The following is a 15,255-nucleotide window of genomic DNA, read 5'->3' as shown; positions in this document are numbered from 1 at the left end:
GTCGATGACGGCAGCAGGGTCCACGTCAGGAGGAGGGTACATAACAGCATTGGGGTCCACGTCGGTAGCAGGGTCCACGTCAGGAGGAGGGTCCACAACAGGAGCAATAGGAACCTGAGGGTGGAAATAGGGTGCCCAGAAATGTCGTGGGCGGGGTCTGGCTGGGTCAGGAGGATGGTCCATGACAGCAACAGGGTCCACGACGGCAGCAGGGTCCATGACAGCAGCAGGGTCCACGTCAGGAGGAGGGTCCACGACAGGAGCAGTAGGTACCTGAGGGTGGAAATAGGGTGCCTAGAAATGTTGTGGGTGGAGTATTGCTGCAGGTGGTAACTGCGGGTAGACTGGTGCAGGTGTAGTTCGCGCAGGTGGTAACTGTGGGTAGACTGGTGCAGGTGTAGTTCGCGCAGGTGGTAACTGCGGGTAGACTGGTGCAGGTGTAGTTCATGGGGGGTGCTGCTGGGCTGGGGACCCAACGGGTAAGGTGGCCGGTTTGACTCGGTCTATGCTGACGGTGTCATGTCTGCCATTCAGGATAATCATCAGGAACTTCGCTGAACGGGGAACAACCTGGAAGGGTCCATCGTAGGGGCGTTGTAGAGGGTTGTGGTGAGCATCATGCATCATGCCTGAAGAAAACATACTCGGCAGTGAGTAGTGCAGGAGAGATGTGTTGAGGGCGCCGAGGAGGCTGGCGTGGAGAAGTGGCTCTGAATGCAGAAACTGCTTGTCGCAGTTTTTGGAGTAAGTCGTGATGAACGGCAGGAGTGGGTTGGCGGAGGTCAGGAGGGAGTGAGAAATCTCCGGGTAGGCGAAGGGGCTCGCCTAGTGTGATATCTGCTGGGCTACAGTCCATGTCCTCCTTGTGTGATGCACGGATGCCGAGGAGCACTAAAGGCAACGCATCCTCCCAGCTGTAAGGGTCGTGCTGTGCCTTGAGTGCGTTCTTGAGCTGCCGGTGAAACCGCTCTACCATGCCGTTGGATTGAGGGTAGTATGCGGTAGTGCGTTGTCTAGAAGTACCGAGGAACTGTAGGAGGTCCTGCCAGAGTTGTGACTCAAACTGGGCTCCTCGGTCAGTGATGACGGTTGCAGGGGGGCCGAAACGGGAAACCCAACCGGACATGAAGGCGCGGACGGCAGACTCTGCTGTAGCATTGGGCATGGGAATAGCTTCTGTCCACCTGGTGAAACGGTCGATGCAGGTGAAGATGTAGGTGCTACCGTAGGATGATGGAAGCGGTCCCACGATGTCGAGGTGTACTACTTGGAAACGTCCTGTGGGAATAGGGAAGGTTTCTAAGGGGGCCCGTATGTGACGATGTATTTTGGAGGACTGGCAGGCCACGCACTGGGCAGCCCATTACTTAGTATCAGACTTGATGCCGGGCCAGACGACACGTTGCGTGAGGAGGCGCTGGGAGGCCTGCACACCTGGGTGGCTGAGACCATGGATGCGGTCAAAAACAGCGCGGCGGTGGACGTGAGGCACGAATGGTCTAGGCTGCCCACAGGATACGTCGCACCACAATTTTATGTTCGTGCCAGGAACAGGGAGTTCTTGGAGTGTGAGGCCTGAGGGGGATGTCTTGTATGCTGCCAGGTCTTCATCGTTCTCTTGAGCCGCGGCGAGCTGCCCATAATCAATGGGTGGAGATGAGGGAAGAATGTTGGATATACAATGAGAGAGGGCGTCGGCGATCTTGTTGTGGCTGCCTTTAATGTGTTGGACATCGCTGGAGAACTCCGAGATGTAAGCCAAGTGGCGCAGGACACGAGGTGTATGTGACTGGGAAGCTGAAGCAAAGGCGTGGACGAGGGGCTTGTGATCAGTGAAGACGGTGAACTGACGGGCCTCAAGGAAGTGCTGGAAATGTTTGACAGCCAGGTATATGGCCAGGAGTTCTCGATCAAAGGCGCTGTACTTGAGGTGTGGTGGTTGAAGCTGTTGTGAGAAGAAGGCAATGGGCATGAGAATTCCGTTGATCTCCTGCTATAAGACAGTGCCCACTGCAGTAGAAGAAGCGTCTGTTGTGAGAGTGGTCCGGGCGTTAGGTGCGGGGTGGGCCAGGAGGGTGAGGCGTGTGATGTGCTGTTTCATAGTGGTGAATGCCGTAACAGCCTCTTGAGTCCACACGAGAGGCTTGTGAGACTTCTTTGGGAGTCCCTTGAGAAGGTCGTAGAGGGGGACTAGGACGGTGGCAGCTTTGTCAATGAAGCGGTGGTAGTAGTTGACTAAACCCAGGAATTCTCGGAGTTTCTTCGCCGTTTCAGGTTTGGGGAACTCCCTAATCGCAGTTATCTTCTGTGGTAGGGGTTGTATGCCACTGGGCGAGACTCTGTGACCAAGGAAATCGATGGCGGAGGCTCCAAAGACGCACTTAGCAGGATGAACTTTCATGTTGTTGTTCTGCAGGCGTTGGAGAAGGAGTTGTAGGTGGTGGTGGTGCTCAGCAGGCGTCGAAGATGCGACGAGGATATCGTCAATGTAGACGGTGACAAAATTGAGGTCGCGAAGCATATGGTCCATGTACCTCTGGAAAGTCTGTGCTGCATTGCGTAGGCCAAAACTCTTGAAAGTATACTCGAAGAGTCCGAACGGAGTGGTGATGGCTGTCTTCTGGGTATCCGCAGGTGCTACTGGGATCTGGTGGAAGGCACGCTCCAAGTCGATCTTCGAGAAGATAGTCTTGCCATGAAGTTTGTGGTGGAAGTCCTGGACATGCGGAATAGGGTACCTGTCAGGTTTGGTGACGAGGTTCAGGGCTCTGTAGTCGCCACACACCCTCCACTCGCCGGGTGTTTGGTTAGGAACCATGTGAAGAGGCGATGCCCAGGGACTCTTTGAAGGTCGAATGATGCCGTCTTGCAGTAGTTTATTGAATTCTGCTTTGGCAGTGTTCAGGAGCTCAGGGCGCAGGCGGCGAGGGCGTGAGAAGACTGGTGGTCCTTCGGTTTCGATGTGGTGGAAAATTCCCGACGTAGGTGGTGGGGGTAGAGAAACTCGGGGTGAGAAAAGCTCCTTGAATTCGTCGAGCAGGGAGGAGAACTCGTTGGAAGGCGCGAGACAGGTGATAGTGTCGGTGTGTTTGGCACGAGAACCCTGGATCTTGCGTGCTGTAGGCTCATGGATGAGGCATAGATGGCTTGGGTCGACGCCGAGCTTGTGGAAGGTAAGGAAGTCGAAGCCAAGAATGGGTTGAGACACGTCTGCGATCACGAATAACCAACGCATAGTCTTGGGCAGACCGAGGTCTAAGGCGAGGGTGCGTACACAGTAGGAGGCGATGGGGGTACCGTTGGCAGCGAACAGGTCATAAGAGGGTTGCTTTGACGTGTATTGTAGTGAGGGAGGAATAATGCTGACCGATGAACCTGTGTCGACGAGGAATTTCGTGCCGGAGGTGCGGTCGGTGATGTGCAGTAGTGAGACGCCTAAAGGAACAGGGGCTGAGTCGTCTACCAATCCTCGTTGTTGCCGTTTCCCGGGTAGGTGCAGTGGGGCTCACAGTGTTGAGCATTGGCGCCGAAACGTCTGTGATACCAGCATAGGGTAGATCCGTTGTACTGGGGGCTGGCGGCGGTTTACGGGGCAGGAAATGCGCGTCGGGGATTGTAGGGCGTGGTGCGTGAGCCAGGAACAGGCCCAGTAGCAGGCGTGGGATTGTAGGGCGCAGTGCATGAGCCAGGAGCAGGCCCAGCAGCAGGCATGGGATTGTAGGGCGTGGTGCGTGAGTCAGGAACAGGCCCAGCAGCAGGCCTGGAGAAGGAGAACTGTTCAATGGTGTCCATCCTGCGGTTCAAAGTCTGCAACAGGTCCTTTATGTCTTGTGAGGTATTGCTCGGCTGATGGTTGATGACCCGGCTTACAAGTTCTGGGGTAAGTACTGGTGTGGTCGTTGGGTTGTTCGCAGCAGCGAGACCTGCAGTAGCGCAATCACTGAATATCCTGTCTGCCGAGGGTGCGTAGAGTTCTGGTGTCGCAGAGTAATCTACTGCAGACTGGGTGACGCGCACCATTGTGGGGAGCTTCTGTGCATGAAGTTGGCGCAGGATAGAGTCGGGGAGTCTGTCTGTGTGACGGGAGTTCAGCCGACACATCTCCTCCCAGAGACGTCCTGGGGTTGAGTTTCCGAGGGAGATAGAGGATAGGTCTTGCAGGAGATTGGGGCTGGTCTGTTGATAACGCGTCCTCAAGGCATCCCGCAGGTTAGCGAATTTGTTGACAACTGGAGGGTTGGCAATGGTCTGTGAGACCTGCGTGGCGACTTCCGTGGGCAAGGCACAGAGCAGGGCGCCGTACTTTTGCTCGTCAGTTGCTTGTGAGCCGACGAGGGCTGCTTCCACAAGTTCCACATGAACTAACCAGTCCTCGACGTTGTGGTTGAAAGGTGGTAGATAGATCGGTCCGTCCATTCTTGCGGAAGTGAGTCAAACCTGTTAGGGAAGGATGAGGGATGGGAGCTTGTTCCGATCCCCTTCCGTGTTCACAATCTCCAGGGAGGGAGGTGAACAGTTGCAGGGGGGACTTCGGGACGAATACACTTTTTAGGGTGCAGGTCCTTAGGCCAGAACTAAAAAAACAAAAGAAAAATAGGAGAGTAGGCAAAAAGAGCTCAAACCACGTTTGGAATCTGGCCAACATAAAAAAAAATTCTCATGGTTCTGGATCAAAACAGTCTGATTCTAGTGTAATTGTATGTGCTGAACTCAATTATGACATTCGTATAGCTGTATCAGGCTCAGTTTTCCAGAACCAGCATATCTATATATTTAGTGTACCATGCTATTCATACAGTAATTTATATGCTCATTGGCTCCACTTATGCAATTATTTTTTCCAGATTTGTGCTTTTTTGTTTGTTTCAGTTTGCTGATTCATGATATTGCATATCTACACCTGCATGATTTGTAATTACTCTGAAATTAACAAAACATGGAACGTCGCAAGTGTGTGAACGGTGCTGACAGTTTTTGCTACATATGTGGTGCCTTCACTCCTGGTAGCCTCAAGAAACCAATCACAAAAGCTGTTCGACTGAACTACAAAAGTTACTTTAAATGTCATTTGGGTGACCAAGACAAGAAATGGGCACCTCATGTAGCCTGTAAGTCTTGTGTTAACCACCTGAGCGAGTGGATGTGTGGTAAACGAAGTTCAGGAATGCCGTTTGCTGTACCAATGATATGGCGTGAACCTAAAGACCACAGTAGTGACTGCTACTTCTGTCTCACAAATATTAAGGGAATAAAAATCAAGACACGAGGCAAGGTACAGTACCCCAATATTGCTTCTGCAATCCGACCAGTACCGCACAATGCTGAACTTCCAGTCCCAAATCCACCGACTGAATAAGAATTGAGTGATTCCGATTCTATGTCTACCTCAATGGAAAACGACTTCCAGGATGACTCTGAAAATACCAGGCCTAAACTATTTACTCAAGAAGCGCTTCATGATCTCATCAGGGACCTAAACTTGTCAAAAGAAAAGGCTGAAGTTTTGGGATCAGACTAAAGCAGCGTAACCTGCTAGAAGATGGAGTGCATATCACTACAGCGCGTTACCGACATAGACAGCTGTCTGCATTTTTCAAGATGGCAATCAACCTTTGTTATTGCGAGGACGCAGTATCTCTCATGCAACAACTCTGCAAGTCTGAAACATACAAGACAGAGGATTGGAGGCTGTTTATAGACTCAGGAAAAGACTCTCTGAAAGCTGTTCTTTTACACAATGGCAATCGGCTTCCATCTGTCCCAATAGCACATGCAACAAAAATGACTGAGAGCTATGAAACAATGAAAATTCTGTTGGCCGCTATAGAGTATGAGAAACACCAGTGGAAGATATGTGGCGATCTCAAAGTCATCAGTTTACTACTGGGCCTTCAGAGTGGCTACACAAAGCACATGTGCTTTTTGTGCTTGTGGAACAGCAGAGCTGATGCACAGCACTATGTGAGAAAGGATTGGCCGACAAGACCAAGAGATGCGCCTGGAAGGTTTAACTGTGCTCACAATCCGCTTGTAGATCCAGAAAAGATATTTTTGCCTCCACTGCATCTAAAGCTCGGTTTGGCTAAAAATTTCATCAAAGCTATGGATCAATTCGGTGCTGGGACTCTATACTTATCTCAGAAACTAGGTGGTGTGGTTTCCGAAGCCAAGTTGAAAGCAGGTGTCTTGAATGGACCACAAATTCGTATACTAGTTAATGATAGCGAATTCACCAAAACATTGAACCCACTGGAGAAAAAAGCATGGGAATCATTTGTCAATGTGTCAAAGAATTTTCTTGGAAACTATAGTGCTGACAACTACAAAGAAATCGTAACAACCATGCTTCAGAATTATCATGCATTGGGAGCAAGGATGTCCTTGAAATTGCATTTTTTCCACTCTCATATTGAATTTTTCCCAGGTAACCTTGGAGACGTTAGTGATGAACACGGCGAAAGATTTCATCAAGATATCGCCATAATGGAGAGCAGATATCAGGGACAATTGAGTCCTAACATGATGGGCGACTATTGCTGGACACTGCAACGAGAAGAGAGCAAGCTGTACAAGAGAAAGAGTAAAGTTCAGAAGCACTTTTAGAACTTCATATTTTGTCATTATAAAGGATTTGAACTTATGTTTTTTGGTACAATTTTTTATGAGCTTATCTGTGATAGGTTTAAAATTGTATCTTGCATGACGCGATAATGTTACTATATTTACTATTTTTTTTATTCTTTAAGAAAGTAGGTCTGATGGTAGAATGAAACATCCAATTAATATTCATTAATATGAAATTAGTCATGAAAGCACAGTCACATGAGATAATCTCATCTTTTGCACGACACGTGATGGAATATTAAATATTTGTACCTATTGATTTTTTTATAAAACCTGGTCTGATAGAACAAAACAAATATCAGATTCGAATTCAGCAATATGAAATTAGTTGTGTGAGCATGATCTCATATGTGAACCATTTTGGCTGTTGACCAGTGATATCGCACAATAGTTGCTCTCCAGCTGTGATGTGGGTCACTCACATCGCCAGTGGGGAGAACAGACTAATGCATTATAAACCTTACGGTTGTGAGATGTGAAGTAGCAGGTAGGGCGGTTGGCCCGGGCTGGCAGCAAGCAGCGATCCTCACAGCTCCGGTAGTAAGCAGCAGCAGAGGGAGTGTGGTGTTCACAGCTCCGGTAGTGAGGCAGCAGCAGCAGAGGGAGTGTGGTGTTCACAGCTCCTCCGCGCCAGCCGTGCGGCTGCCGCTCCCGCCAGCGACCTTGGCGTCCCTCAAGCCGCGTGCCCTCACTCTGGGCACCCTCACCACCCAGCTCTCTCTACTCAATGCTTATTACCATGCTACATACCCAGCAACAAGCTGCATTGTACATCCAATACAATATGTATACAGTGAGCACATTGTGAGTTTCCTTTCTCCATCCCATCCTGAGTGTGAACCAATATCTCGTACCCCCACAAGGTCTTACCTAATGTCACAAAACTGGAGATGTCTTTAACACAACGGGTCAATGGTACTTGCCAAAACCCTCGAAGGCAATCAATCTTAGAGAGGAACTTGGCGTTCCCGATTGCTTTGATGCAGTCGTCGGCTCTTGGTAGAGGGAATGCTGTCCTTGCTGGTGACGGAGTTGACCTTGCGGAAGTTGATGCAGAATCGAAGAGTGCCATCCTTCGGTACTAGAGTGACTGGTGAGCACCACTCACATGGCAGTGGTACAGCCAGGCCTGTCTTGGAAGGCAAGAGGATGTTGTTGGATGACGGCCAGCACGTCAGCTCTCTGGTGTCCCGGTGGACGCTGTAGCTTCTCCTGCAACTCCACGGAGTTGGACTGCCAAACCCTGACTGATGACAGGGCGAGCGGACTTGCCCCTTCTTTTTCCTCGTCTTTCTCACCGTCTACCAAGAAAGTGTCAACGGCACACACGAGAACTGGATCATCAGCAACAAATGGGGGCGCTGGGCGTGTGTGGTACAGCTTGATGGTGTTGACGTGACATAAGTGCTGTAGTCGCCGCCTGTCAGGGGTAGAGATAATATAATTCGTGGGGCTTACCTTCTTCACCACTCTATATGGCCCACTGAACTTCACATGGAGCGGCTGTCCATGTCTCAGCAAGAGAATGAGTACTTGATTTCCTATCTGGAACTCTCTGTGTCTGGCACACTTGTCGTACCATGTCTTGGTCTTGGACGGCGACTGCTGTAAGTGGTCTGCGGCAAGGCTCCAACATCTTAGAAGCTTCTCTCTAACATCTCTTACTAAACTTAATACGCTTATGTTCTCTTCACTACTACCTAACAATGAACTATTCCCAACTCTGTTAGGGCTTCCTTGAAAACTTTTCCTACAAAATATGAAGCACCGTCCGTTTGAACACGGTACGGCAACCCAAAGTGACTAAATAGGTCAAGCAAACATTTAACAAGGGCCTTAGCAGTAACTTTCCTAAGAGGTACAGCATGCAATTACCTAGTGGAGGTATCAATGACTGTAAATAAATATTCAAACCCACTAGAAGTTTTTAGGCAGAGGGCCTACAATATCACACTGTACTGTTGTAAAGGGCTCAGGTACGTGAGGTACTCTTACAAGTGGAAAAGGTGGAATAGCCTGATTGGCTTTGCCTACCATTTGACAAAAATGACAATACTTACAATATTTAGTGATATCTCTCCTCATACCTGGCCAATAGAACTTTCTGGCCAGCCTGTTGAACGTCTTTCGGACACCTTGATGTCCAGAAAAGCGACCGTCATGGGCCAGAGCTAGAACATGTTGTCTGTAAGTGTGTGGGAGAACTATTTGAGTGATAGACGCCCAGTCCGCGTCTTCCTCTGACATAGTCGGTGGGAGCCAGCGGCGGCACAAAACACTGTCTTGACTGAAATATCTCATGGTAGGGCCTGAATCATTGGCAGATATCGGACACCCGGTCAAACAAGAGCCGTAATGAATCGTCTTGCTCTTGCGCAGCTATTAAAGCAACTCTCCCGGTCACAACATTAACTGCGGAAGAAATGTCTTGGGAAGCAATTGGGTTAGCAAACAGTCCATCTAAGGAAAGTGAATCGTCTACATCAGGAGCTACATTATGATCATTAGTCATTGACATAAAACGAGTCACAGCACACAAAGAGAAAACACCGGGCATATCATCTTCAAGCTGTTGCAGCAAATCGTTACCGAGTATCATACTCTAGCAACAAGGAGACTTGACACGTACTAAAACAGGCAGCTCGTGCACACCGGCTACGTTTAGCTATACCTGAAAAACCAAAGGAGCTGCACCTTTACCCCAAAGGGAGCCCAAAACGACGTTTTGTCAGTCTTCCTCGCCGCAACAACACCCTCGTTGATGAGAGTTTGGAGACAACCCGAGTCTCTCAAAATAGTGACTGGTGTTTCGACACCATCAACTTCTACCGTGCCTTGTGACAAAATGGGACGAAAGGTACCAACGTCTGGGTCCTTCGCAAAATTGAGTACTCATTGTAAGTGTTAAGATTAGACTAATTACATAGCCATGATTATTATGTAAATATATATTGGATTAAACATTTATGTAGGAGTGCCTATGTATGACTTATTTGAAATACTAAATGAATTGTATTTAACAGGTTTGACCGAATTATAATGTTTGTGTACAACGTCAGAAGTCTTATTCAACCTTTAACCGCCAGGACGGCGGTTACAGTCAAACATGATTGTCTACTGTGTAGCGGTGTGTTAGCTTGAATCGACGCGCGGGCAGCAGAGTAACCAAGGTCAACTCAACACAACCCACTGGAGGGATGCGCGTGAGTGTGTGCATGCACGCACGTGTGTTCCCAGTGCCACCGAGTACAGTGCAACACCCGTAGATTTATAGCGGCGATAATATTTAAACCTTTCTGTTATTGAAGAAAATAATGTTGTCAGAGTGAGCTCAGTCACTCTTAGTGTAGCTTGGCTCACCAACACGCGTCACTCGAGGGACGAGTGCGTGCGTGTGGGTGTGTATATGTGCGTATCCAGTGGCGAGAAGTGCAGTGCAACGTCCGTATACTTCTCGCATCGATAATAGTTAAACCTTGTTAGTCCAGAAACTAGTCTTGTCTGGGTGATCTTCATCACTCCCAGTGTAGTGCATATGAGAATGAAAAAAACATGTCATTATTGTTGTCTGACGTAAGTGCAGAACACAATTAGCAGTCATAGTTAACTTAAGTGATATTGCTTTGTAAATAACCCAAATATCAATGTAAAGTTTGTAATGATATCAGGTGCGAGTGTAAGACGAGGCACACGAACGTGCCCTGATAAATGAGTACAAGTCAAGGCACACGAACGTGCCATGATAATTTTAGTGAGACAAGGCACACGAACGTGCCCTGATTTAAGAGTGGTGGAAACGAACGCAATTCAAATTACCTGAATAAGCAAGATGTCGGAGATTGGGTATATTGATGACATGGAAGGAGAGTCGGACCTAGATGGAAGCAAACATTTTGACCTAATGACAATGGATCCGCCCACCGAGGTACAATCAGAGAGTGGTGAAACAGGAAATGAGCTTGCAATACCAGGAGATCCATGGGAAGGTCACAGTAGGGAATTGGAGTATCAACAAGCAGTGGCCAGAGCTGAGGCAGCGTCGGATGAAGTAAACCGAGCCCTGCGAGAGCTTAAGGCAGGGTGGATGAAAACGATGCACACTGGAATGGTGGCGGGTCAAGAGACATCAGCACTAACTCGAAGAAGTGACAGCTCACAGCCTTCGACAGAGAACTCCAGCAATTATGAGAAACCAATAGTACGGGAAGAAACTCAGCGACAGACATTGGTCAGTGTCGAGAAAATGGCATCGTCTTTACCGCCAATGCTTGCAAACAAAGCGCCTCAAGTCACAATTATGCATCCACAGGAAGAATCAGGGAAGGGTGAAAAAATAAGAGAGTTAGTGGCTACTATGCGCATGCAGCAAGCCACCCTCCCCAAGTTTAAAGGACAAGGTCGAGCGGAGTTTTGGACCTTTATGCATGCCTTCCATCGATACATGACAAATGCGGCCGTGCCAGAGAAGTACAAGTACCAACTGCTCATGGATGCTTGTGAAGAAGAGTTACATCAAGCAATCATGGGATGCGACTATCTAGAGCCAGACCGAGCCTACAACAAGGCAATCAAGATCCTGGAGGCAAGGTTTGGAGATTAGTATGCATATGCGGACCAGCTGGTGAAAAGGCTCATAGACGCTCGCTCAGTGGGGGCGTTCGACGACGAAGGGCTGCGAAAACTGGCATCTCAGCTATGGGGTGCAGTAAGCCATCTGGAGAATCTGAACTTGATGTCTGAACTTGAATCAAGGCAGACCTTCAGAACGCTGGTGATTAAGCTTCCCCCCAAATTGAGGGAACGCTGTGTGGATGATGTACGGAATTATCAGAAGTCGACAGGACACAGAACGGGGCTGGTGAAATGGTTAGCGCTATATTTGGAGGAGAAAGCGGTGACGATGGATGACATGGCTCTGCTATCAAGCGAGGACAGTCAAGAAGGAAGTAAGAAAAGACCAGAAGGATCATCATCAAGCAAACGTGCCGTGGGCCTAGTGACTATCAGTGAAGCGAAAAGCAATGGAGGAGAAACAAGCGGAAAAGGCTCATGCCCAGTGTGTTCCAGAGCACATGGATTAGCAGGATGCGACAAATTCCGGAGCATGTCAGTGAGGGAGAGGTTAGAGAGGGTAAAAAGATTACGTTGCTGTTTCTTGTGTCTGAGAGTGGGCCACCTTGTTGCTGAGTGTTGGTCACGCTTCAAGTGTGGCACTGATGGGTGCAAAGAGAAGCATTCTAGAATGTTGCATCAAGAACAAAGGGAGGCACTTACTGCAAGTGTGTCAAACACAAGCAAGGGTGGCGTAAAGCGAAATTTTCAAGGTCTCGTGAAACAGGAGTCAATGGCAGGCACCTCTGATGGTGGCATGGCCCAGAAAGCCAACGACAGTTCGTACATGGCTGTAAAAATAGGCCATGTCTATGCTACAGGGACAAAGAACGGCCATGAAAACCCATACAGCTGCGAAAGCGGCATCTGACTATCGACGAAAAATGCCAAGATTGTACTGCCCATAGTGAGTGTGAAGATTCGGGGAAAGGACTCACACCAACGAAATCACATCAGAACTTTAGCTCTCTTGGACTCGGGCAGCGACAGGTCGTATTGCACCAAAGATCTGGCACAGAAACTAAGGGTGAAATGGACACCTACCCTGGTAACCATGGGTACACTTGCCCAAGAGGTGATACTCGAGTCAGCGGAGGTAGATCTAGAAGTGGTTGGCGCAGGCATGAAACGAGGCAGAACCATACTTATGCCGAAAGTACTCATTATACAAAATTTCCCCACAATGCTGCACAACTCCGTAGCGAACACAAGTGATATCTCAAGGTGGACCCATCTGCGAGGTGTGGAATTACCAGAATTGCAGAGCAACAGCATAGAAATTCTGATAGGACAAGATGTGCCACAGGTCCTGGTACCCTTGGAGGTCAGAGCAGGAAGGGATGGAATGTCATTTCGCCATAAAAACTCGACTGGGTTGGACAGTAAATGGACCGGTGGGGCACCAAGACGCACAAGGAGTTTGCATGTCAGGATGCCTGATGACCGAAACTGTCGTGAGTCCTGAAACCCGTCTGGAAAGACACGTTAAGCTTTTTTGGGAGCTGGAAAGTGGGGACACAGGAGCCTTGCAGTCAGCAGCTCATTCACTTGAGGACAAAAGAGTGTTGAGGCTATGGTCAGAGACAGGCATCAAAACTAATGGTCATTACCAATTTCCCATACCGTTCCGTAATGAGAACACGGAACTCCCAAACAACAAGGCCATGGAGGAGCGTCGACTAGATGGGCTTCGAAGGAGACTATCCAAGGACGCACGGCTGCGACAAGGATACGTAGAGGAAATAAATAAACTGCTTGCTGAAGGATATGCTGAATCAGTGCCTAAGTGCCAGTTGGAGTCAGATACTGGACTGGTCTGGTATCTACCTCATCACCCGGTGTTGAACCCAAATAAGCCAAACAAAGTACGCATAGTTTTTGACTGTGCAGCCAAACACAAAAGGACATCGCTGAACAACCAGGTATTACAAGGTCCAGACTTCAACAACAAATTACTTGGAGTCCTGTTTAGGTTTCGCCAAGGAACTACAGCCATCATGGCAGATGTGGAGGCTATGTACCATCAAATCCATGTAGCGCCAGAACATCGAGATGCGTTAAGATTCCTCTGGTGGGAGAATGGGGACCTGAGTAGAGAGCCAGTAACTTAAAGGATGAAGGTGCACATCTTTGGTGGGGTGTGGAGCCCTTCATGTGCAACTTACGCTCTCCGGCGCACATTTCAAGACCACAGATCCGAGTTTCCCGATATGGTGGCGCAAGCAGAAGTCAACTTCTATGTTGACGACCTGCTCATGTCGCTGGACTCATCAAATGAAGCATCAATGTTAGCGTGTCAGCTTCGAAGACTGTTGGCATGTGGGGATTTCGGTTAACTAAGTGGGCCAGTAATCACAAAGGAGTGTTGGCTACCATTCCACCAGAGGAGAGGCAAAATGCACTTAAGGAAATTGATCTGAGGCAAGACAAATTGCCAATGGAGCGAGCCCTGGGGGTTAGGTGGCTCCTGGAAGGTGATCATCTCGCCATCAAGGTGCAACCAAACTCAAGGCCAGCGACCAGGAGAGGAGTACTAAGTCTGGTCACTTCTATTTATGACCCACTGGGGTTCGTGGCCCCATTCATCGTCAGGGCTAAAATATTATTTCAGTGTGAATGCAGGCATCGATTAGGGTGGGACGAACCTTTGTCGGCTGTTAATCACACGACCTGGAGCACCTGGCTAGGAGAACTGGCCCACCTAGAGAAATTAAGTGAGCCCAGATGCCTGAAAACAGCATGTGCTAAAGAAATCATCTCAGCACAGTTGCACACATTCTGCGATGCATCGCAGGCTGCTTACAGTGCGGTGACCTATCTGAGAATGGTAGACTCTGGCGGAAGTATCCAGTGCTCTTTCGTGTACGAACGGGCCAAGCTGGCCCCACTCAAGCAACTGACAATACCGAGGCTGGAACTTTGTGCAGCTGTCCTGGCAGTGAATGCTGATCGAACGATTCGCCGAGAAATGACCATGACCATACATGAATCTTATTTTTGGACGGATAGCATGCTAGTCTTGCAGTATATCACCAATTCAAGCAGACAATTTCAAACGTTTGTAGCCAACAGGATAGCAGTCATACAAGAGCTGTCAAGAACTGACCAGTGGAGACATGTCGGCACATCGCTGAACCCAGCAGATGATGCAACTAGGGGATTACCTGTCCTGGACCTGGTTGCAGGATCTCGGTGGATGCGAGGTCCTGACTTTCTATTCAGTGTTGAAGAATGGTGGCCAAAGGGAAAGGAACTGCCAGCAGTTCTGAACGACTGTAGTTGCTCTGGCAGTGAGCGAGCAGTCAAAGTGGTCCCTCGCCAAACTGTGGCTCAGGTACTCATCATGGTACCGCTTGGTGAAAGGGGTGGCATGGATTAAAAGGTTCATTTGGTGGCTTGGATCCAGCACAAGGACCGCAGACCTGCGCCTCAAACTGAAGAGGCTAAGCACTGAGGAACTACAGTCGGCTGAGCAGACAATTATAAGAATGGTGCAGAAAGAGGCTTATGAGAAAGAAATCCAAACTGTCATAGAGGGTGAGCTGCCAAAGGACAATAAGCTATATAAACTGGAACCTTACTTGGACGAGCGAACGTTGCTCAGATCAAAGGGAAGAATTAAAGGAACCCTTCTTGGGCGAAGTGGTGAGGAGCCAATCTTGCTGCCTAGAGACCACCACATCACCGAAATCATAGTGCGGGAGATGCACGAAGAGAGAGCTGGACATGCCGGACGAGAACACACGATGGCGTGTGTGAGGCAAAGGTATTGGATTTCCCAGGGCAGATGCTTGCTTGATAGAGTCATACGACACTGTGTAGTGTGCCGACGGAACAACTGGAGAAGTCAGCATCAAAGGCAAGCTGACTTACCAATAGATCGTGTCACTCCTGGAAAGGCTCCATTTGCTTACACTGGAACAGACTGTTTTGGCCCATTCATTGTCAAGGTAGGGAGGAACAGGTCAAGCACTGGGGATGTCTGTTTACATGTCTAACTATTAGGGCTGTTCATCTAGA

General features: G+C 48.9%; 2 protein-coding genes across 2 annotated transcripts; one reads left to right on the top strand and one right to left on the bottom strand.

Annotated features, from left to right (window-relative positions):
* Positions 1 to 3,585: 3,585 nt before the first annotated feature.
* On the bottom strand, positions 3,586 to 4,020 carry LOC121871732. The gene is made up of 2 exons (XM_042374144.1): positions 3,871 to 4,020; positions 3,586 to 3,807 (listed from the first exon to the last, which is right to left on the bottom strand). Exons 1-2 carry the CDS (start codon positions 4,018 to 4,020, stop codon positions 3,586 to 3,588), a joined length of 372 nt encoding a protein of 123 aa, XP_042230078.1.
* A 9,652-nt stretch (positions 4,021 to 13,672) lies between these two features.
* Positions 13,673 to 14,614, top strand: LOC121871731. Its single transcript, XM_042374143.1, has one exon. It carries the CDS (start codon positions 13,673 to 13,675, stop codon positions 14,612 to 14,614), a length of 942 nt encoding a protein of 313 aa, XP_042230077.1.
* The last annotated feature ends 641 nt before the right edge of the window (positions 14,615 to 15,255 follow it).

Source organism: Homarus americanus, unplaced genomic scaffold, assembly GCF_018991925.1.
Source record: "Homarus americanus isolate GMGI-L3 unplaced genomic scaffold, GMGI_Hamer_2.0 scaffold39675, whole genome shotgun sequence".
Taxonomy (NCBI): Eukaryota; Metazoa; Arthropoda; class Malacostraca; order Decapoda; family Nephropidae; genus Homarus; species Homarus americanus.
This window is presented reverse-complemented; position numbering and strand designations above follow the sequence as displayed.

Coding starts and splice junctions, on each gene's coding strand:
- LOC121871731 (XM_042374143.1), top strand. CDS start 13,673: ATGGAGCGAGCCCTGGGGGTTAGGTGGCTCCTGGAAGGTGATCATCTC.
- LOC121871732 (XM_042374144.1), bottom strand. CDS start 4,020: ATGGTGCGCGTCACCCAGTCTGCAGTAGATTACTCTGCGACACCAGAA. Junction 3,808..3,870: donor CAGTACTTACCCCAGAACTT/GTAAGCCGGGTC, acceptor GACCTGTTGCAG/ACTTTGAACCGCAGGATGGA.